This window comes from Crotalus tigris, unplaced genomic scaffold, assembly GCF_016545835.1.
Source record: "Crotalus tigris isolate CLP2741 ecotype Arizona unplaced genomic scaffold, ASM1654583v1 scf7180000017903.3850313, whole genome shotgun sequence".
Lineage (NCBI taxonomy): Eukaryota > Metazoa > Chordata > Lepidosauria > Squamata > Viperidae > Crotalus > Crotalus tigris.
Window position 1 is genome coordinate 1,454,311 of NW_024096713.1, and position 22,836 is coordinate 1,477,146.

Below are 22,836 nucleotides of genomic sequence, written 5' to 3' on the forward strand. Positions count from 1 at the left end.
AATATTTAATTTTTTAAAAGGCCATAAAATATCCGTCACTAAAAAGCAGTTAGAAAGCTTTTTCAGTGCCTCAAGAATTCAAGGCATTCCTGCAGTAATCCCATCTACACCAAGACAATTTCTTCACTGCCTTGGATATGCCTGCCAAGACAATCAAGCTACTTTGCCAGCAACTATAGCTCAAGAGTCAGATCTATAGTGATGATCATTTAAATGGCAGAACTGTCACAAATTGGGGAGCAGCTGTGTTGATTTAACAGCTATGCAATAAGGTACCTCCCAGTTTTGCTTACAGTTTCATTGCCTGTGATGTAGATACAGGGTTTAGAGGCCAACAGTACTATGATCAAAGAAAAGTATTTTCTTTTCTTTCTTTTACAAACATTTTAACTTTTCCCACTTTATGGAATCTTATGGGGACTATAATTTTCTCTACTTTTATTGTCTGCTCTGATTTAATTGACACTTAATTTTATTCAAAATCTGCAAGCAAGTAAATTAAATATTCTCATATTATTCAAGGGAGCATTTGTTCCCTTCCTTAATGCTAGGAAAGTTCATAGTAAATTTTCCTAATTCTTCAAAAGAAGCCTCTTTCTCACATTCCGAGAAATAGACATAAATATGGGGAAGGTAACTCTATATTAAAAAGCGTTCATAGTTATCGATATTTTTGTTTAGTTCAATAGATGGATTGTAGACTACAAGTAATAAGCTCTTTTAAGGGAATAATTAATATTTTAGAGATACACTTCAATACTGGAGCCTGGCTGAGTGTCAGAATTGAGAATTCTACCATACTTTCCGGCATATAAGACGACTTTCACAAGCTTTAAAATTGGCGCCATAGTCGGGGGGTCATCTTATACGCCGAGTCGTCTTATACACCGGAAATAACGGTAGTTTCCGGTGTATAAGATGACTTTCTAGGCATGCGACTCGGCACCGAAGACAGGGGTCTTCTTATACGCCTGGTCGCCTTATACGCTGGAATATACGGTATTTAAAACCAATATGTTTATTTATACATTTGGAAGCATTTGGGAAAAGGTCTTTGATAAAAGCTAGATGTAAAAGGCTTCAAAATGGTTTACAATGCAATCCTGAACAAACATGTAGTTCAATAGTGTTTATTCCAGGCAAAAGGATGTGGAATCTTGGAAAAGTGACAATTTTATATTATTCTATACATCTATACTCCAAACGAGGATCCATTATTTCTAATGGAACTTTGTGAGATGTACATATATGGAGAAAAAATTTACAGCCAAGATTGCAGTTGAATCAGATGGGAGCCTAGTTGGTCTTTTTTTAATTAGACCATTTGTATGTGTATTTAATCTCAAAAGTTTCAAGGCTTTTGAAAAGAACATATATGCAGCCAAAATCTAAAACTAAAGTAAGAGAACCCAGTATAATTTGGAAACAGTGTTGGAACTGGTATATTTTCTGTTTGATTAAAAACAGTAGGTGTTGGTATTGGGAGGAAAAGAAATATAATATTTATATAAATATTAATATTCCAAACAGGGTCCCTCAAATGGCTCAAAAGTGTAGAAATACTAACACAGGTTTTTAAAAGCAACTAATTTGCTTAAGCCAGTAGCAGGGGGATCAAGGAAATATAGAGCTTATGTTTACAGTTGAAGGCTGGGAGGAAAGAACTGAGGGCATTCAATTTTTGTGTGAGGGCATTCTGTACTTAGGTGAAACATTGGTAATCTTTTTGTAATTAGAAAATAAACCATGATGGAAGTTACAGGAAAATTGATAACCACTGTTCACAAAGATCTAATCAAACAATTATAGCTAAACTGGCAAATGTATAGCTTGCTGCCTAATGATTCCGCTGCTTCTGTATTTTCCCAAGCCTGGCTAAAGCGGCAAAAATGTCTGTAGTAATTATGCCCTTTATGATCCTTTGCTTGTTTCCAATATACAAATGACACAGAGTGTTCATAATCTACTACTAGAGCATTGAGCAGTGCTAGGCTTTAACTTGCTAATAATTATTCCCACATTGCAGTATTGTAATCCCTTTTGGGCTGCTACTGGTGGCTTTTTTGTGGCACAGAACTGAAAATCCCTAAACCTCAATAAATGTTATTTATCCCAACTGGAACCAAACCACCACTGTGAAAGATTAAAGCTTTCAGAATTCCGGTATAAATGATTTAGGGGAATGAAATGGCTGATGAAGACCTCAAGAAGTGACCAGTCAGAGCTGGCCTCTGCTAGGCAACTCAATTGCAACACAACGGGCAACATGACCGACAAAGCGAGTGATGGCCACAGCCTTGGTTCTGTCTTTGTTTGGGGGTAAATAGAAGTGTGATGTTGAGTGATTGTAGTGTTTTTCTGGCTCCTTTAGCACCCAATCCACCCAATTCCAAAGTCTGGTGATTGCGACTTTGAAAGAAATTAACATTGTAACTTTTGATTGATTGCATTCAACCTTCCTCCTTTTAAGCCTGTCTGTCTTTAAAAATCCAAGTTCCTTAGAACGGTGGACATAATGAAAATGCATGCTATTCTCTTCCCAATTTCTGCATGTTGCTTTCTGATTATGTTGGCAATTTGGGGATGGAGTAGGACAGCATTCCTTATACTGATGGTCTGCAGATTTCCCAAACATTATTAGAAATAATAGTTGGGGCCTATGGGAGTTGGAACCCCAATATATATAGTGGCTATTGTCCGGGGGAGTGGGTTGCTCATATGCAGAAATAGTAGGGAGTGGGTTGCTCATATGCAGAAACTAAGAGAGGGTTCAATGCCAAATCAAGGTATTTTATGAATGTTGCTGACTATATTACTTCACTAGCTTAATATAAGAGTTACTGCATTGATTCAGCCACAGAAATTTTATTAATGTGTGAAAGACAGGTGATACAAATCAGTTTGAGCTTTCATTTCTTCTGCTCTCTCCCAACTTAAAAAAGTGAGATTCTTACTGTTTTAATGAAGTAAAAATATTAAACGAAGTGGCAACAATTCAGGGAATGACACATTTACCAGTCTCTCATCACCAGTTATGGGATGGCAACATTCTCTGTAGTCAGTAGTGGGGAAATCCTTATTGGATTACGGTTTGCATTTGGATCTGATCAGTAATGCCAAGTGCAGTAAAACTCTCACAGATGGGTTGTCCCCCTGTCATTCTTCACTGCTTCACTTCTACCAATTGGGTACTAATCTATTGATACCTCCTAATTCTTTTGGCCTCTTGTTGCTCCAGCTGAGCGTGAGAACAGTTTTACTGAGCAATCTAGGCTTTGGGACAAAAAGTATGCAAGTTTTGCAACTGAATAGATAAGGCATTTCTTTTTTTAAAAGAAACTGTTTTGTGATATCTTTTTATTGAGCAGCAGTTATAGTCTCACTCTTGTTTCTTAGATGGGAGAAGCAAGAGAAACCAATGAAATGGTCAATGGGGCAGCAGACCAGAGGACAAGTTCCAAAGAGACAAGTCCAGTTCCTTCACCAACAGCCGATCGCAAAGCCAAGACCAGCCTCCAAGCTCAAACCGCTGCCACTCTTCCAGCCAAAACACAAGAAATACCTTCCGCCCAGATGGAGGGCTTCTTAAATCGTAAGCATGAATGGGAATCACACAGCAAGAAGGCCTCAAACAGGTATTATATTACAATTAAGAGAGAAATTTTAAACATCTTGGACTTTATTTTGACCAAACATTTCAAATCGGGTGCCCTTCATACAGGGGTATATATGTAGGTAGATTATTTGGCCCTGTAATCTTGTATGGTGCAAGAGTTGGCCACAAGACACTCATACATACTGTGTTTCCCCGAAAATAAGAACCAACTGGAAAATAAGCTCTAGCATGATTTTTCAGGACATTCATAATATAAGCCTCACCCCCAAAATAAGCCCCAGTTAAGATTGTCAGCCAGATGGACACATTTAGTACTGTATTTCCTCAAAAATAAGACCTAGCCGGAAAATAAGCCCTAATGCTTCTTTTAAAGCAAAAATTAATATAAGACCCAGTCTTATTTTCAGGGAAACATGGTACACATATTTGCCACAGATGCATTCATTCCTTTCCTTCTCTTGTCGAGGAATCCTGCTTCAAATCAGTATACCACTTCTAACAGCAGGAAAGTATTTGTAGTCTTCCTCCCAGCAATCTTGTTCAAGATCATTGTTTGTTTACTGCCATGAGCTTCACGAAAACAACAGCATTTCCCTGACACAAAATTGATAACCGATTAGTTAAGAATGTGAAAGAATCAACAGTTACAGTTACTTCAAAGATGACCACATTGAGCACTTGCTTTTCATATCTAAGATGCCAGTTTTGAGCCCTGGCTTCTACATATAAAGAGATATAGCAAATCCGAAATAGACTATTGCCAATCAAAATTGCTAATACGAAGTAAAATCCAGTATAATTGATGCCCGGATTTTGTTGGACTGAAGTCTTTACTTTTGAATGACCCATTTGGGACTGCACTGTAAAAGGAGTTTGCTACATAAAAAGATTAGATAAGGACAAAAGTGTAATTAAAGGCAATTACTATTAGAGTTCCTTTGGTTATTTAATTATTTTTAGGATACATGCACAAGCTTATAGTGATCCTCATATCTCGGGTGATTTCCAAGTCTAAAATAATAAGACTTTGGTGAGCAAAATTATTAAATAGTTAAACACAAATACACATACACAATATGTCTCAGGCAGAGGAGGTATCAGAATGAGGCAAGAAAAGACAGCAATGTGATAATTTTGGTAAGCAACAAAACTGGGTATGTGTGTGTCAAAGAGGCCTCCAAGTGAGGTCCTTATTTAGTGCCTATATGGCTTATGTTGGCATGTCCCCAGCTGATTTTTAACATTGCTGGTGATTTCTTCAGAAAGTGATTGAATGTTAATAAAGGAGGAAGACATGCAATCCTGGGTTATAATTTGTTTAGATCTCCTGATTACATACCAGATAGGAAGAAGAAAAAATATATTTTCCTGATGGCAATAAGCTTGTCAGTATCAGATATTTACCAAACTTTTCACTTGCCTGCTCAGAAGTATAGCAATATCATTCATTGTTCTGTGCCAACAATCGCCTCCTTTCAGCAGAAAGACCTTTGTTACATCATCTTTTCTTGATTCTGATAACAAATAGAGCCTTCGATTAAAGTTTAGGTCAGAATAGGTAGTCTAACTATAATAGAGATTGCTGGAACAGGTAGTCAAAACAAATGTTTATAATCAGTTTCAATAACATCAATTTTCTGCAAGTTATGCAAAGCTTATTAAAAGGATTGCTTCTCATGCCCTTTTGCCTTTCCTGTCCTGATCACCAAATGGGCTGCATGTTGGCCTTGAATCCCAGATTGTACTTTGATCATACATTATATATAGCTGATTTAGCCTAGCGGCTGTGTATGTCATCTTTCAGATCCCATAGACCAGGGGTGTCAAACTGCCGGCCCATTGCAAAACAATCCTGATACATCGCATGACGTCACAAGTTTGACATAATAATAATAATAATAATAATAATAATAATAATAATAATAGTAGTAGTAGTAGTAGTAGTAGTAGTAGTAGTAGTAGTAGTAGTAGTAATAGTAATAGTAAAGTTGGAAGGGACCTTGGACGTCATCTAGTCCAACCCCCTGCTCAGGCAGGAAACCCTATACCATTTCAGACAAATGGCTATCCAGTCTCTTCTTAAAAACTTCCAGTGTTGGAGCATTCACCACTTCTGGAGGCAGGTTGTTCCACTGGTTAATTGTTCTAACTGTCAGGAAGTTTCTCCTTAGTTCTAGGTTGCTTCTCTCCTTGATTAGTTTCCATCCATTGCTTCTTGTCCTGCCTTCAGGTGCTTTGGAGAATAGCTTGACTCCCTATTCTTTGTGGCAGCCCCTGAGATATTGGAATACTGCTATCATGTCCTCCCTCATCCTTCTCTTCATTAAACTAGACATATCCAATTCCAGCAGCCTTTTCTTATATGTTTTAGCCTCCAGTCCCCTAATCATCTTTGTTGCTCTTCTCTGTACTCTTTCTAGAGTCTCAACATCTTTTTTACATTGTGGTGACCAAAACTGGATGCAGTATTCCAAGTGTGGCCTTAGACTTTGTAGAAAGAATAGAAAGGTTTCCCGAATCTTGTTAGTAGACATCTACATTCTAAATATTAATCTGGTTTAGGAACTCTTTTCATTATATTGTCCAAGCAGCACTATCTGAAGCAAACCATAGTGACACCAAAATAATGGCTCATGCAACTGCTGCTATTATTTATTTGCAGCCTGATTTCAGATGTGAATGCATATGTTGTTATTGTGTGATATCATTCATGATGCATTATTTCACACACCCTTCTTCAGATGCTCATATGTCCAAAACATCCTATATGCTGCCACTTTCTGTTTGCCATTATGCTAATGAAGACATTTTATTCATTCAAAATTGATAGCCAACCAGCTGATGATGTACTGTCTTATGATAAGTGTATTTTAACTCTGATATGCTTTCTCTTTTAATCACTTATAACAGTGATTGATGGTGATATTTGAATTGAAAATATGAAAGGTTCAATAGGATAGATTGTTTTAATTGAACTGTTGTGTTTACTTGGGTGACCAAAACCCTAAGATTCAGTGTTCCAAATAAAATATGTTTCAAAGTTTTTAATTCCGAGATGCATGACAATTTGCATTCCAAAAGCTTCCCTTTCCAAAGAGGGCCAAAATATTGGAAAACTGTAGAATTATTATTTATGCAAGTTATGCTGCCCATAGTTTCTGGACATGAAGCTACTTTTTCCTCTGCTAAAAACCAGTCATGCTTTTAATTATAGAAAGACAGAGGAAAGTTGGGCTTATTCATGACAATGACAACACCTGCTTTGCTGTTTCTTTTGTGTCTCAAGATCCTGGCATAATGTTTACTGTGTTATTAACAACCAAGAAATGGGTTTCTACAAAGATGCAAAGGCAGCTTCCTCAGGCATTCCATACCACAGTGAGATCCCTGTGAGCCTGAAAGAAGCGATATGTGAAGTGGCAGTAGAGTACAAGAAGAAGAAGCATGTATTCAAATTAAGGTAAAAAACTTTATTTCTATGGCAAAAGAAAGAGCAGTAACCTCCAGCCTACATTCATACATTCCATCTAAAAATCTTTATCTTCCAAAGTTTAATACACGTAGTTAAACTGAATGTTATGATATTCATTGTTCCAAAACAGGATCTGATAATTTGTCCATAGGTACTGCCTTCCTTCCCACATTATCAGACCTAATCAAGAGATGAAAGTTTGAACACTCTTTGTGATGCTAGGTTTGTCCTAAGTAAAGATATTATCTTATTATGCATTTTGAATTTCGCCCACCTTTCCACCATCAATATAGCTAATTAAATTTCATGTAGCTACTCAAAGGAAACTGAAATTATATAATCTGAAGATGGATTGAATATTTTATGAATCCTGGTTTTAACCTTTGAAGTCCTACATGGTTTGGTACCACATATTTGTAAACTTGCTTTCCTCAAGTAGATCCTTCTCATCCAGTGTGCATGTCTCAGATCTGGATGCTGGAGGTTCCTCCATCATGCAACAGCAAGAATATCTTGTATATGTTTGTGTAGACTGAATATTGCAGAGATGGATGGTACATACATCAGTCAGTCTGGCCAATTGATACAAGAACAAGGTCTGCATCTCATATAGCTCATGCTTTAGTAACGGAAACATTTGCTTGATTCAAACATGAATTTATCCTGAATTACAGGTTAACTGATGGCAATGAGTACCTTTTCCAAGGCAAAGATGAAGTAAGTATTCTCCCTTCATTCTTGTTATTCTAAAATAAAGGTGGTGTTGCCAATATTTGTTTCTGTATATGGGTATTCTCAAACTGTAGGTTCATATCCCTTGGAAGTTGTAACCAGGAAGACATAAAGTTTGTCATGGGCAAGCCTAGAGAAATCTGGATTTGGTGAAAATTTAGTCGGCTTATGCAAACATTTAAAAGTTTGCAATTCTACATGCAAAGCCAAATTACTGCCAGAAATAAGTCCTACTCTGCCTGGACAAATCTGGGAACCATAGCTGAGAAAGCCTGGATATGGACAGTGCCCATCAAGTTAGAGCAGTGTTTCTCAACTTTGACCATTTTAGGGCATGTGGACTTCAACTCCCAGAATTCCACAGCCAGCATTGCTGGCTGTGGAATTCTGGGAGTTGAAGTCCACATGCCTTAAAATGGTCAAGGTTGAGAAACACTGAGTTAGAGCCAGGGACTTTTACAATGATGAATTGTTCTTGTCCAGGAAGGTAAGCAAGTCATACATCAGAGCATCCCAAAGCTGTCCCTGAGCCTACGTGCAAAAACTATTATCCTATGTTAAGTTAAAGAAAGTACAAGCCTCTAGGGATAACTGCTCTTCCATCTTGAGCAGTTGCCTGTGGGGTTTTAGTTCATCCAGTTGCAAAATATAGCCATAGCTTTAGCCATCTGACATGACATGTTCAGAAGCTAGAAAAAGGAGCATGTGTGAAAAACTGCACCACATGGCTGTAGAAGGCAGCCTGTTGGGGATTATCCCTAGGTAGAGCTCATGATCAAGTTCATGGCAGTTCCTCTATTGAACAAGTTCCCAACTGTGCTAGCAGCTTTGAAATTATGAGAGGCTCCGTACTCAAGCTGGGGGCTACCTTAAAGTGGTGTTAACTTCAGTTCCCTCTCCACCAAAATGGAAGCAAGTACAGTGTATCCAGTGTGGGAATTGAGAGAATAAACTACAGATGTAGCAGCTGAGAGGGGAAGTCAGTTGTCTGCCAGGCTCCCATTGACTTGTCAGAGGAGAAGCTCCAAACCAAGCTGTCTTGGCTGCAGCTCAGTTTCTGAGATGGGGAATTCTTTCTGAGCCTGAGCTTTGCTCAGCAGAATTAGCTTTTCCGTTTGCCCTGCCAGCAGCAAGAGGGAAGCCTTGGTGCTGGCCTGGGAACAAAAGGCAGTGGGGAAGGGAAGCCTTTCAGCAGTGATTCAGGATGCAAAAGAGGAAAACTATGTAGGAGAAGGTGGATGCATCATAGTAATGCCAGTGATGCAATTCTGCAATATTGCTCTCAGGAAAGATGTGTTTGCTATTTCTGGTTGTACAAAAAATGGCCAAGGATCTCATGGCAGGAGTCTTCAAACTTGGCCCTTTTATGACTTGTGGACTTCAAATCCCAGAATTCCTCAGCCAGCATATGCTGGCTGAGGAATTCTGGGATTTGAAGTCCACAAATCATAAAAGGGCCAAGTTTGAAAACCCCTGTCTTATGGGGACTGGGAAGTTAAGATTCCTAGAAAACCTGTTAACCTTAACATTTATTTTAAGGAGGAAATGAACACATGGATCCAGGCCATCACATCTGCCATCTCTTCAGACAAAATTGAGTTGTCCACAAGTACACAGAGCACCCCAGCTTCAAACCGTGCCCAGACCTTGCCAGCCAGTGTGACAGTAACCAGTGAGTCTAGTCCTGGCAAACGGGAGAAAGACAAAGAGAAGAGATTCAGCCTTTTTGGGAAAAAGAAGTGAACTCCTTGCTTATTTGTTCGCGCTGCACTTCTCTGATTGTTCCAGTGGAATTCCAGCATGCAAGCTCAGAACCAATACATTACTCTCCGTGCCTAATGTTCCTCAATATGATTTAATTTTTTTTATTTATACAGCATTTTTTTAAAAAAAAACATACTCAAAAAATTCTAAAGTGATAAATACCTGAGGTGCATTGGGCAACTGTTGAGTAAAAGAGAACCACATTTCCCTTTTTAAAAAAAAAAAAAAAAAAGTGAAGTTAATATAGATTAGGCATTAGTATTTAAACTGTTACTCAATTTTTTGAGGCTGTCTTCAAAGAAATAACACCCCTACTTTGTGTTATTGATATGCAAGGCAGCAGAGCTAATAAAGTTCATGTGCCCCTTCAAGACAATTTGCTGATTTTAGTTTTCACTTCCATCTGAGACGGTTGCGCTGAGTCTTCACTCCTTGATTCTTTCCACTGCGATTCTAATGGTAGTGTATTCTCTTTACCCTAATAGAGTGCAGCTTGGCATTAACCTACCATTCAAAACCATTTGTATACAGGCATCTGGCTATTATTAACACGATTGTGATGCTTCCTCACATCCCCCCAGCCCCCACCTGCATCTGGCAATGACAGTTAAGAATGTTGAACCAGAAGGACTTTGCATACTGATAATGGTTTTAAATAATCTGTATTTTTTTTTTATTTTTTGCTGAAATACATTATATTGTACGTTTCAGATAATTCTAGTAAAAATATAATAAGACTAGATGTATAATTAAAAAAAACCCTTTAAAATCATTGACTAAGTGTAAAAGTGGAATTAAAGCATTTACTGGAAAAAGTAATGTTATTCCAATGGTTAACTTGCTTGTCAGCTGCTGCACTGTGTTATAATTTTGCTCCATTACCTTTGCTCTTTGATACATAGTGTGCATTTCTCTGTCACCTGTAACTATTGTAATGAAAAATTTTCATCTTACTGCACAATCGAAAAAATTACATTTAATAGGAATGAATTCTCAATGACTGGGCCTGTAGACAGGATAGTACTGGAACTGGCTTTCAGTTATATGGAACTGTACCTCTAGACTTTTACCCTATCTGTTAAATATATGCTATGTCATTAAATGCTTTTAAAACTAACAGATATATGCAGGTTTTTTCTTGTTCTTTTAAAAATAAATTGTCCTATCAATAACACCATGTTCAGAATGAAGAAGTAACTTTTTGCTATCTGCTTGCACTAGTCCTTTTGCAAGGGTCCTGAGTTGTTGTTGACTTACTGTGTCTTTTGAATCACTTGTCCACTTTCATGAATGCCTGGTATTTTATTTTTTTTGGCTTTCCAACAACTTGAGTTGCCAAAGTCTCAAAATGTTGCACAGACTGTGCTATCATTGGGGTTCTTAGTTTCCCTTCCAATGGGGAAAAGTCTAATCTTGAGGTCAGCTACAGGGCTACAAAGGGTTCCATAACTGTCAAACCTTATCAACTAAGACATAACAACAGTAAATAAATGATTGTTTTACTGAAGAGCAGTAAAAATAGTAAGAGACTTGCATACATGTTCTTAACAATTGCTCAAAAGGTCCTTCAATCACAATGGTGTTGCTAACCAACACATCCCCTTCCCATGATATGTGTGACTGTACATTAAGTCTGATTCAATGCCTCAGTCACTTTGGTCATAGCTGCTGCTTGCATGCTGCAGAGTTCCCCTGTGTTCTATAGATGACAATTGAAAGGAATTTCTTCCTTGTTGCTATTGGAGGCTATGCTATGCATAGCACAGTAATATCTTAAAGTATTTTTCACCTCCAAAGCATCTTTTTATTGCATGTTTTGGAGAAACACTCATAAGCAATGATCACCAGCAAACTAGTTTCTGATTATACTCGGGTTTTATGAATAAGTGCTGATATCCAAGCATCTTTCCCTGTAAACTTGATTTTGGATTTGCATCTCAAATTAGGTGAGATACTGTACAGTGAAAGCTTGTTTTGATTTACTAATTGGTGGAAATAGGTATTGTATTCACAGGTCTCCACAAAACAAACACTGTCATTGCTCAATTAGTATGATGTCATTATACAAATATCATTATACATTATAAAATACAAATGATACAGAAATTATACAAATGACACAAATTATTTGTATTATTACACCACCGGTCTTCAAACTTGGCCCTTTTATGACTTATGGACTTCAACTCCCAGAATTCCTCAGGACTACCTGTACAATGTACACCACAAAGTTCCCCAACTTTGCAGACTGGTGGATGGGAGAAAGGGGATGGTTCTGTACAAGCGGCTGGAAAGCATACAGGTGTGCAATTCCATTTGCCCGAGCAGTGTGCATGCGCGCCCACCCCTCACACAAATAGAGAGCACATACATGCATGCATTTGCCCACTGCTCGCACAAGTGGAGATGCATGTGCACACTCACCTGCCATTTCCGTGGCTCAGTTGAAAACACTTCACAGAGGTTGGGGACCCTTGGTATACTGTATATAATACTGTGGATTCAGCCACTGTAGTTTGCAGACTCTGATGGAGCTTAGTATCTTGGGTAAACAAAGGCAATTGCAACTTAGTAACTTGTGGTTAAAGAAATAATATGCCTTATGCTGAAGTGTAAACCTAGTCACTGCTTTCATTCCTGGTAGAGTGGAGGGAGATCAAATATTTGCAGCAGTGTGCTTGGAAACCTGGGTTTCCACCCAACAACAGTGGCTGTGTGAAATATTTCGCTTTAATTTTATCTCCAGTTGCAACTGTCCTTGTTCACCACTTGTGGCTGAAATCTTGAGGCAAGGTATCTATAAGTCCTGAGGAGACACAATCTGCTTTTCCTTCAGAGGACAGAGTATTTACATATCATGCTCCCTTTGGGGGCAAAATGCCCCATTATTTTTCTCAACACCATATTGCCCTGGGGGTTCTAAGGAACAGATGTTATACTATTGCAGGCAGTAACAATTCCTTTCTGAGACACACTGCAAGTAGGGAAGTCTGGACGTAAAATTTGTCTGAACCAAAGCAGGAAAGAAAAGATAAAACATTTTTTCATATTCACTATGATCTAGTTCATCATCTTCCCTGTTGTAGTTTTCTTTGCTAACCAAAAGGTCATGTTAAATGCCACACATTTAATATACCTTACAGTTTCTGTGACATTGGGAGAAGATTTTTCCTGTGTGCCTTATTAGTGATTAATGTGATTTCTTCCCAGGGATCTATATATTAGTTGCAGTGGTGGAATTTATTCTTCATTGCAGTAATTTGGGCTGGATATGGAGAAGTGTTGGTTCATTAGATTTATTAGAAATGCCTTTTTTCCTATTTAGACCATAAAGTTACAGTGGTTCAGAAGCCAAGAGTTGTGACAGAAGATGCAGTACTCGGATTAATTTTTGACTTCTTGGCCACAGACTTGACAGCAGCTATTTTTACCCCCTCTATTAGCAAAATTATACTGGTTCAGAACTTGAGTTTCTGCCACATTTGTTAACACATGACAATATTAAACCCTAAAGACCTCAAAGAAGTGCTCAAGGAACCATAAAAATATTTTTCGAACCCAACCTTCCTACTCCTCACAGAGTAGCAATGGATGGAAACTTAATCAAAGAAAGGAACAACCTAGAACTAAGGAGAAATTTCCTGACAGAACAATTAATCAGTGGAACAATCTGCCTCCAGAAGCTGTGAATGCTCCAACACTGGAGGTTTTTAAGAAGAGACTGGACAACCATTTGTCTGAAATGGTATAGGGTTTCCTGCCTGAGCAGAACCCTGCCTGAGCAGGGGGGTTGGACTAGGTGACCTCCAAGGTCCCTTCCAACTCTATTATTAATAGTAGTAATTACTTCACTCTGTGATAAGAGAACTACTTGATTTCTACAGATAAACTAGTATTCTTTCAAACTTTGTAAGACTGCTGATCGCTTTCACATAAAAAGATGTAACTGTGTTCACATTCCTACCCATAATCATTGACTAAGAAAAAAAGCACTGAATAAATAGCAACACCTTTTGTATTTTCCCATTGTTATTCTAGAGCATTACCAAAACAAGAAATTGTAAAGACAAAGCACCATTGCTTCAAAAGGTCTGTTGCTATCTATAGAAAATGTAACCTTAGCAACCAAGAACAATCTCAAAATGTTTTACCATGAGATCTGTACAGGGCAGGGTTCCCATACCTGGATTGCAAAACTCCTGATCACACCAATTCTGAACTGCCATCTAGTCATTATCTGGACTTTTGCAGCACAGATATGGGGACCTTAATATTGGGGAAAGGGTGAGTGATCAGGTCTTTAATTCTCACTTTTCAGAAATCTGGCAGATTCATTACCTAATTTAGAAGGGTAATGTGGAAATTCATCAGTACTGTATATTTAATTTCTGAACCTCTTACATCCATGCCTAATGTCTTATGAAATCAGATCACAACAAATCATTATAGTAATAAAATAATGGGTCATCTAACAAGCATATAAAACTGCATCCATCTGAATAACAAAGGTACAGAATTGTGCAGTAGTTAATCCATTAATCCATCAGTTTCTTTTGACTACATTGGCAATATTTTTGAAAGTGGAAAATTGACTTGAAATACAGCATGTACCATTTGGAGAAACTTCTTATTACATCCCAAACAAAATCAGTGCTAAAGTTTAACACTGCTTCTTTTTTTAAAAAAAAGGTAGGGAGAGGAGCATAATATATTTACTATTATTCCCATCAGCCCCAAGCAGCATACCAGTGTCCAACGATTATGGCTGATAAAACTGGAAGCCTAGCTTTCTGATCTAAGAAAAATCTTAAGATTATTTTAAAAATGGTATTTTATCAAGCCTTCTGCAATGATATGAAATATATTCAGAGGAATCTATAGGATAATATTTACAGATTTGGGGGTACTGTATTATTTTGTAAGACCTGATACATGAACAGACATATGTAACAAGAAAAAAAGAGAAAAAATCCAGAAGAGTTTGAAAAGTAGGAATAAAAGAGAAGGATGAACAGAATGTATAAGCCAGTAGTTCTTAACCTTTTCTTCACCATAAAAACCTTTTATGGCCATGGACCCAAGACTTAATTCAAGATTTAAATCATAACTTTTCTTCAAGTTTTTGTAGACCTCTCAGTGACAACACAGCCCCCCAGAGGTCCGTGAATCATAGGTTGAGAACTACTGGTATAAACCATTCAATACCTACAATTAACTCTAAGATGGTGGATCGAAAAAGACTGGGCATGCTAATCCCATGCAGAATCATCAGAAAAGTGATGTCTTGTTGCAGTATGTTTTATCCTAACAACTTGTAAATGCTTTATTAGATAACCAAGTTCTCCTCTTGTGAGTCATGCCAAGATTAATATTCCCTTAATACGATCAGTTTTAGAGGCCACAATTTTATGTTTGTTTGTTCTGCAATCCTCTTTTTCTTTTAGAACCATCTTCCCTTTTCTGGAGACCAGCCATCCCACACTGCATAAACCAAGCACACCTGTAAAACCCTAACTGTTCAATATACCATTATTAAACAAACCACAATTTAGCACATGCAAACTACTTCATTGACTGGCAGGCTATCCAGGTTTTACCCAGGAGTTTTTTCACTATTTCTGATCGTGCCAGAGATTGAAAGTGCACCTTCTATATTCTAAGCTTTCACTTCACTTTAAAATTCAAATGGAAATTCAAAATCTTTGTCATTTATATACAAGTTAAAAATTAATGGATTTTTAAAAATATCAAACTTCAAAAACACAAGTTGTAAGTATGACGGCAAATTACTTAATGGTTAATTAATTGTGCAAACCTGAATGATCACAGGTAGTACTTGACCTACAACCATTCATTCAGTGACTATTCAAATTTACAATGCACTGAAAAAAGTGACTTATGACCATTTTTCACATAACCTTTGCAGTATCCCCAGTCATGTGATCAGAATTTGGACAATTGCCAATTGAAATTTATGACATTTGCAGTGTCCGGAGTCAAGTGATTCCCTTTTGCGACTTTCTGACAAACAAAGTCAATGGGGAAGCCAGATTCAATTAACAGCCATGTTACTAACTTAACAACTGCAGTGATTCGCTTAACAAAGGTGGTAGCAAGCAAGATCGTAAAATGGAGCAAAACTCACTTAACAACTGTCTCACTTAGCAACATAAATTTTGGGCTCAATTGTGATCATAAGTTGAGGACTACCTGTATTTAAGGGAATCTCAAGTCTGGTGTACAAAATATTAAAATGAATGAGCATACCTGTTTACTCAAAAACAAGATCTACTCAGATTGTAACCTCATCTCTCTGGATCTGTAGTTCATTAACGGAACATGCCCAAGCATGTCTCCATGAATGGCAATTCTTCTGCAGTTATGATGGTTATGTTTAGGGTTCTTGGCAAGTTTTGGTCCCAAGAACCAAGTTACTGGTAATATCTTTCTTGGTTTAAAAAAGTTCAAACTTTGTATACCTGGTACAGCATGTGGAATCAGCATCTGTTTTATTCAGATTTGAATATATTTATGTCTGATACATAGCACAAACTTCAGTCACTGGGTACATAAAAATCTGTACTTTTGTGTATCTGTGCTAAAAGTCTTACTTGAGCAACCTCAAAGCACTCATAAAGTGACAGGAATTAAGGCTGCAGTCTTGTATGCATTGCACTGAGATTAAATACCTGTTAAATCGAAAGCTGTAGGATTTCACCATAAATCTGCTACAATCTAAAAGTTATTTATTGGCAGTAAGTTCCACTGAACAACTGTATGCAAACAGTACTAAATCCAAAACAGTATAGAACCTTTAAATAAATCCCTTATATACAGAAGGAATTGCAAAGCAGGCCCTAAACAAGGACATACATTAAGGATAAGTTGTAAAGAAAACACAAATGTGTCTAGCTGTGGCATGTATAAGAAGAAGATCCAAAAAAAAACGAAAAGTATCTTGCTTATAAAAAAAACAGGAGAGGTGGTAGTTTTGTTTTCTTTTGTTTTGTTGCAAATCTCTGTCTATAGTGATCAAACTGGGAGAATGCAGAAGAAATGGAGATTGGTTTTGTAATAATGCAATAATAAATGACAAATGTATGCAAAGTTTGATGGTGGGTTTCCCCCCAAAGCAATGATGAATGGTTGAGGAAACTAGATAAATCTAATCTAATCTAATCTAGGGGTGACATGATAGTAGTCTTCCAATACTTGAGGGGCTGTCACAGAGAAGAGAGGGTTGACCTATTCTCCAAAACACCTGAGAGCAGGACAAAAAGTAATGGGTGGAAGATCGTTAGAGATACAACCTAGAACTAAGGAGAAATTTCCTTACAGTGATTACAATCAGAGGAACAGCTTGCTTCCAGAAGTTGTGTGTGCTCCAATACTGGAGGTTTTCAAGAAGAGGGTGTGTAGCGTCCCAGAGAATACTGCGGATCCTGCTCAAGCATCCCTTATATGCTATGTCCTGGATAGAAGAAAGTGAACTACCAATAATCATTTCTGCCATCCTCACCACTGTCTGCACCACCTTCCTGTCCCAAGCAGTAATGCTTCCAAACCAGACAAATAATGCCATATGACAGGATGCTCTCAATCATCCCTCTATAGAAAGTGGTAAGAGCAGGGAAAGGAAGATGTGCTTTTCTCATGCAATGCAGAAAATTCAGGCACTGCTGTGCCCGCTTCACCAGTGTCTCGCTGTTGAGCGACCAAGCTAGTCTAGCCTTAATTGGACATCCATTTGTCTAGAGTAGTATAAGGCAGGGGTCTTCAAACTTGGCCCTTTTATGACTTGTGGACTTCAACTCCCAGAATTCCTCAGGCAGCCTGCCTGTCCACAAGTCATAAAAGGGCCAAGTTTGAAGACCCCTGGTATAAGGACTCCTGTTCAAGAAGATCCCCAAGGTCCCTTTCAACCCTGTTATTCTATGTTCTGTGATCTTGCTTACAGCTTATAACACCTAGTTATAATTTTATTAACGGCTAAGACAACCTGGTTGCAAAATTCAGGTCAAACACTGAACCGGTCGTGCTGCAATGTAATACTTGTCCAGATTTGTGCAGCTCGTATCTGCTCGGGCTATTTGCTTTTGAATCTTTCCCTTATTACCAAGTCATTCTCATGAGAAGCTCCTGAAGCCACCTTCATAGAGAGTCTCCGAAGCAACAGCGGTTATGCGCACCGCATAACACCAGGGGACTTGAAATTCTTCTGTGGCGCCTTAAAACCAGAGAATTAAACTACAATTCCCACGAGCCTCTCACCCTAATCGATTTGAAGGAGGCGGGACCTTCAAGTCGCGGGGTTTCCAAGGGAATTTACCAGATGCTGGTGGAGCGATGACGCAGCTCTGCTTTCTTGCCCATCCTGTCGAATGATGAGGCGGTTTCATGCTAAGGCTGCCTAGGAGACGTGCCGCTGCGAGCAGGGCGTGGAAGAACAGCAATGGGCTGGGGAGAAGTTGAGGAGGAGGTGGGAGTACGACTCACTCGCCTTCTGGTGCAGTCGCTTGCTTGCTTGCCTGCCTGCCTGCCTGCCTGCTTGCCTCCCTCCTCCTTTTCAGGATTCCTGGTTCATAGCCGTTGCTCCTGCTCTTGACAGGTGACTGTCAAATCACGGTCTGTGGGGTGGTTGCTCGGGGAAAACCCGCCTCGGCTTGATAATGTTAACAATAGTGGCAGGGATAATTAATCTGCCATGTTATTATCGGCATCAGTGTTGCTTTGCACAGCAATTGTACAACATTGCTTGAAATCCTTTCCCCTATTCTGTGGAAAGGCTCTGTAATTTTAAACGCAATTCTAGTTTATCCCGAACTAAACCGTTGTACAGGGAGAGAAGTGGCCGTACCCAGGGAGCTAATTTGGTGAGTCAGGAGGGGACAGCAAATCACCAGAAATAAGAATTTGTTATCACTATTTTTATTGCTATGGAGATGAAGAGATGCTACCTCCTTGATAGCCAAGGGTGATGTGGATAGTGATGGGGGAAGGGTATTATTTGCTTTGCTATTCTGCATACGGTTGCAAAAGGGTTAGTCCCAAGCCCCTCTCAGTTTAGTGAATCTTACTCTCAAGCAAATATATAATGGGGAGGGAGACGGAGCATACATATACAAAAACTTGGTATGGTATGGAGGAATTTGACAGACATTTTCTCTCCTTTTCATAATATCTGACATAGACCAACTCTATACAACAAGACTAGAGAAAATCCCCCTTCATACCATATTTAGTTTGTGAAACTGAAAAAAAAATAGATTATGGCCACGAGCTCAGACAGCTTTCAGAGAAGATTACTCTTCTCCATAATGTTTTTTTTTTTTTTTAAATCAGACCAGATACTAGAGAGCTACAGCTGGGAAGAGCTATTTGTCTTCCTGCTCTACTTCTGGGCTTCCTGGAGAGCATGAAGCCAATAGCCTGTGGGTTTCTGTTAGACATCACATAAAGAAAAAAATGGGTTTTGAACAAGTATGGAACAATCTTTATTTGTGGGTATTCCAGTTTCACAGATGCTTTAGGTTGTGCCTTTTATTCCATTTTAGTGGGCAAGCAGTTGATTCAGGAATTGACAAAGACTGAAAAAAAACCCACCTCTTTTTTACAAATGGAATTTATGCTCAAAATCTAGAAGTCTTACCCTTTACACAGGGATAAATGTTAGAATATAGTCAGACTAAACCATTTCACATTAAATTGACCCAATATTTATTGATTCCTCTCAAGCTTCAATTATAGTATTACTGTCCTCAAACTATGGCAATAATGTGTACCATAGAGAGACTTTTAAAATGTTTAGAGTATTTCACTTGCATTAGTTCATCAAATTTCTTTCATCAATCTTGTAAAGATATTCAGTGCTGTTTTTCCTGCATAATAGGTTGATGTAGATGAAGCTGTGAAGGGGCATTGCTCTCCTAAGGCCATTGGATAATTTCATGATTAAAATTATATTTGAATGGAAGACTTTGTTTGGCAAATAATTTTCTGCTAAACCATGCTATCTGGACCTTCATCCTATTCATTAAACAAAATCCATTATTTGATTTATTTAGTATAGGATTGTGTTGACTATCAATAATAAAGAGAAAAGCCTCTGAGCAAATGCAGACTATTTGCTCATTATCACTGTATTTTCATGTTGCAATTTGTCTCACTTTTCTACCTGGAAAGATTTCAAGCAGTAAAAGGGAAGACTGCCAAAGCACTTTAAGCAATAAAAATTTGAATTGCAGTATTGAAGAGTTGAGTTTATCTCCATCCTATAACAATTGATTACAATCTAAAGAGGAATCCTACACTGTATTTTATCTTGTGGGGGATACCAATGGGAGCCCACGTATCTGAGTTTAATTATGCATTATTGTAGTTTACTTTGCAATTATCAGAACATAAAATATATCATTGAACTATATGGCAGTTTTCTGAAATGTATATTGAGTCTGAAAATCAGTCCAACAGCATTTGTACACACTCCTGTTGAACTCACTAGAACTTACCCCAACATTTATAAGTTGAAATCTGAGTCAAAAAGTATCCCAATTTTCATCCTTTGTATAAAGATGCATCTTACATCTGTTTGAGTCATGGCACTTATATAATTGCATTAAGATATATAAAACAATCAAAAGGAGTTAAAAGACTTAAGATCTGTGAGGAAATTAATAACTTTTACTCTGGGACTGATATCTATTCACAGCCATACTTCATCTGCTACTGCAAAAATAAGAGTCTTGGCATTGAGGCAACCTGTTTTTGATACGTTGCCAGAGTATAACATCACTACTATTCTCAGAAACTCCCAAAGGGTTTGTTAGTTTCACTGTGAAATTCAATCAGATTACCTTGACTTCCCTCTAAAAGCAGGAAGTTATTAAGCTCTTTTTTCCCTCTGTGGCTAAAAAATATATTTAAGAGTAGGTTCTCTTCCAATTGCCTATTTTTCTGGTATGTCTACCAATATTAAATAACTGATCTTGTGTTTCTCAGATTTTGGGACTCAAGTTTCTTCTCTATGGGTGTTTAATTGATTGCTTCTTTGCTTGTACAATTTATATCTAATATCTCTGTTATAAATGTTTGATGTTCATTACAGATCATTACTTAAGTTATATATTAAAATGAACAAAGTCTTTTCTTACTTCAAAAGAAAAGTAGGATTCAGCTCCCCATACTGGGCTCTCCCTTTTATTACTTTTTTTTTTTTTTACCTTTGCACTGGAATAGAGAATCAGAAGTGCAGAAAGCAGTAGTAATGCAGCTGGAGAAAATTTATAATAGGCAGCGCATCTTACAGAGATGCCCATGCAGAATTGTGTATGTGGTCCTGGATTCCCCCTCCCCCATCCCAATATCCTTCTATTTTTGTTCTTTGATGCAAATAATGAGTTTGTGAGGTATAATTTTATTGGTAGAGTGGATGTACAGTAAAATGAGGACAGAGAAAAAAATACCTCCTGTTGTGAAGAGAACGGGAAAAGCAAAATAATATATTGCTTTGATTTATAATGCATAGCCTTGCAAAGGTTAATATATTACTTTTATTTGAAAAGTAACCATTTCATTGCTTTTAAATCATTCCTTAATGTTTCCTATTATTATATTTATGTTCTGCCTTTATTTTGTACAATTCAAGGCATTGTTTCTGCCTCCTATTTTCTCCATAACAACGGCCCTGTAAGGTGCATTGGTCTGAGAAAAACTCAGTGGCTCGAAGTCTCCCAGTCAGCTTTCATGCCTATGATTGATTGATTATGTGCCATCAAGTTATTTTCAACTCCTAGCGACCAATAAATCATCTTCAATTTCATGCCTAAGGGAAGACTAATCTAGCATTTCAACCATTACACCAAATTAGCTCAAACTGTTACTTTCAGATTACAGTATTATTTTAAATAGCAAATTATAAGACAAATGTATCTAGATATCGTATATATATATATATATATATATAAACATCTTTCTTTTTCCTTCCAGAAATATCTTGTCTTTACACTGAGTTGCAAATCTGTAGAAGACTACTTTCTTCATTACCCCAGTCACAGAATGTGCTGAGATTTTTTTTTAAAAAAAAAATTCATATCAGCTGCACTTTTTCCGCAATTAAGAACTATAACCATGTTTGAAAGGCAGTGACTATTCAAGAGACTTAAAAAAACATAATGAGATCCACAGCACCAGCGTTTTGCACTTGATGCAGAAAGGCTCATGCCTTCTGCCTTCCGTTGTATTTGACTTAGAATTTGCCTCAATGCGTGTGCTCCCCCCTCCAAGTTATCTGGGTTGCAAAACTGGGAAAGCAGCAACGGCTGCTCATCATTGGCAGTAGAAGATTATGGTGGCGGCTCAGCACTAGGAATCCAGCAGCAGCAGAGCAGGACTCTGGATGCATTTTCACTAAAAATCCTTAGCATCAGGAAGGGCAGCTGAGCAAAAATTGAGATCATTTTTAACAAGGAAACAGGAAAAGCAAGAACGTGGGGCTGGGGGCAATAGTTACAGGGTTTTTTTCTCTGCTTCTAGGGAGGGGGGTTGATTATCATGGCAGATCGGACAGCTCCTAGATGCCAGCTCCATCTGGAGTGGGTATATGGGTATAGGGGTCATCAGTGTCGCAACAACCTGTACTACACAGCAGGCAAAGAAGTGGTTTACTTTGTGGCTGGAGTCGGCGTGGTTTATAACACCAGAGAGCATACACAGAAATTTTTCTTGGGACACAATGATGACATTATCAGGTAAGAAATGGGTGCAATAAGGAGGGAATGTTTGATTGAACAGCTATCCCCAACTTTACACGACTTAGCATACCTCTTGCATTAAAAAAAAATGAATATGTCAAAATATGTATACAGGAGTGCTGAATGCACTTGGGTCTTACTTAGTTTTTTATTTATTTGTATTTACGACCCAAGATTTTGAAAGAAATTATATCCTAAATCTCAGATCTGGAGCTCATTCTTTGAAAAACTAAGACAGTTTTTCAAAGTTTTTCAGATAGCTCATTATTATCTTCATTAGGGTATATGCATGGAAGATGTAGGTTACATCTATAATGTCTGGTATTCCAATAAAAGCAGTTTTTACTCTGATCCTATAATTTCAGTATATGATTATGTTTACTACAAAATACCATTTGTTCTCAGCTATATGCTATATGTTCAGGATTCTGATATCAGTTGCATTTTGAAGGGGAGAGGAACTTATAATGCGATGTTATATATATTGACTGAGAAGTAAATCC

The 22,836-nt window shown here is 37.8% G+C and overlaps 2 protein-coding genes across 4 annotated transcripts in view; both read left to right on the forward strand.

Annotated features, from left to right (window-relative positions):
• SPTBN1 (spectrin beta, non-erythrocytic 1) overlaps positions 1 to 10,761 on the forward strand; it is a 220,935-nt gene extending 210,174 nt beyond the window's left edge. For 2 of the 3 annotated variants that reach the window (XM_039344336.1, XM_039344338.1), the window contains 4 exons: positions 3,397 to 3,635; positions 6,903 to 7,076; positions 7,763 to 7,805; positions 9,360 to 9,563. In XM_039344336.1, the coding sequence (XP_039200270.1) occupies positions 3,397 to 3,635; positions 6,903 to 7,076; positions 7,763 to 7,805; positions 9,360 to 9,563 (660 nt within the window). Of the gene's footprint in view, positions 1 to 3,396; positions 3,636 to 6,902; positions 7,077 to 7,762; positions 7,806 to 9,359 lie in introns of all 3 variants that reach the window. The other variant, XM_039344337.1, reaches the window with a different exon arrangement.
• A 3,092-nt stretch (positions 10,762 to 13,853) lies between these two features.
• EML6 (EMAP like 6) overlaps positions 13,854 to 22,836 on the forward strand; it is a 149,343-nt gene continuing 140,360 nt past the window's right edge. The window contains 2 exon segments of the mRNA XM_039344340.1: positions 13,854 to 13,868; positions 21,570 to 22,330. Of these exon segments, the coding sequence (XP_039200274.1) occupies positions 22,134 to 22,330 (197 nt within the window). The 5' untranslated portion in view covers positions 13,854 to 13,868; positions 21,570 to 22,133.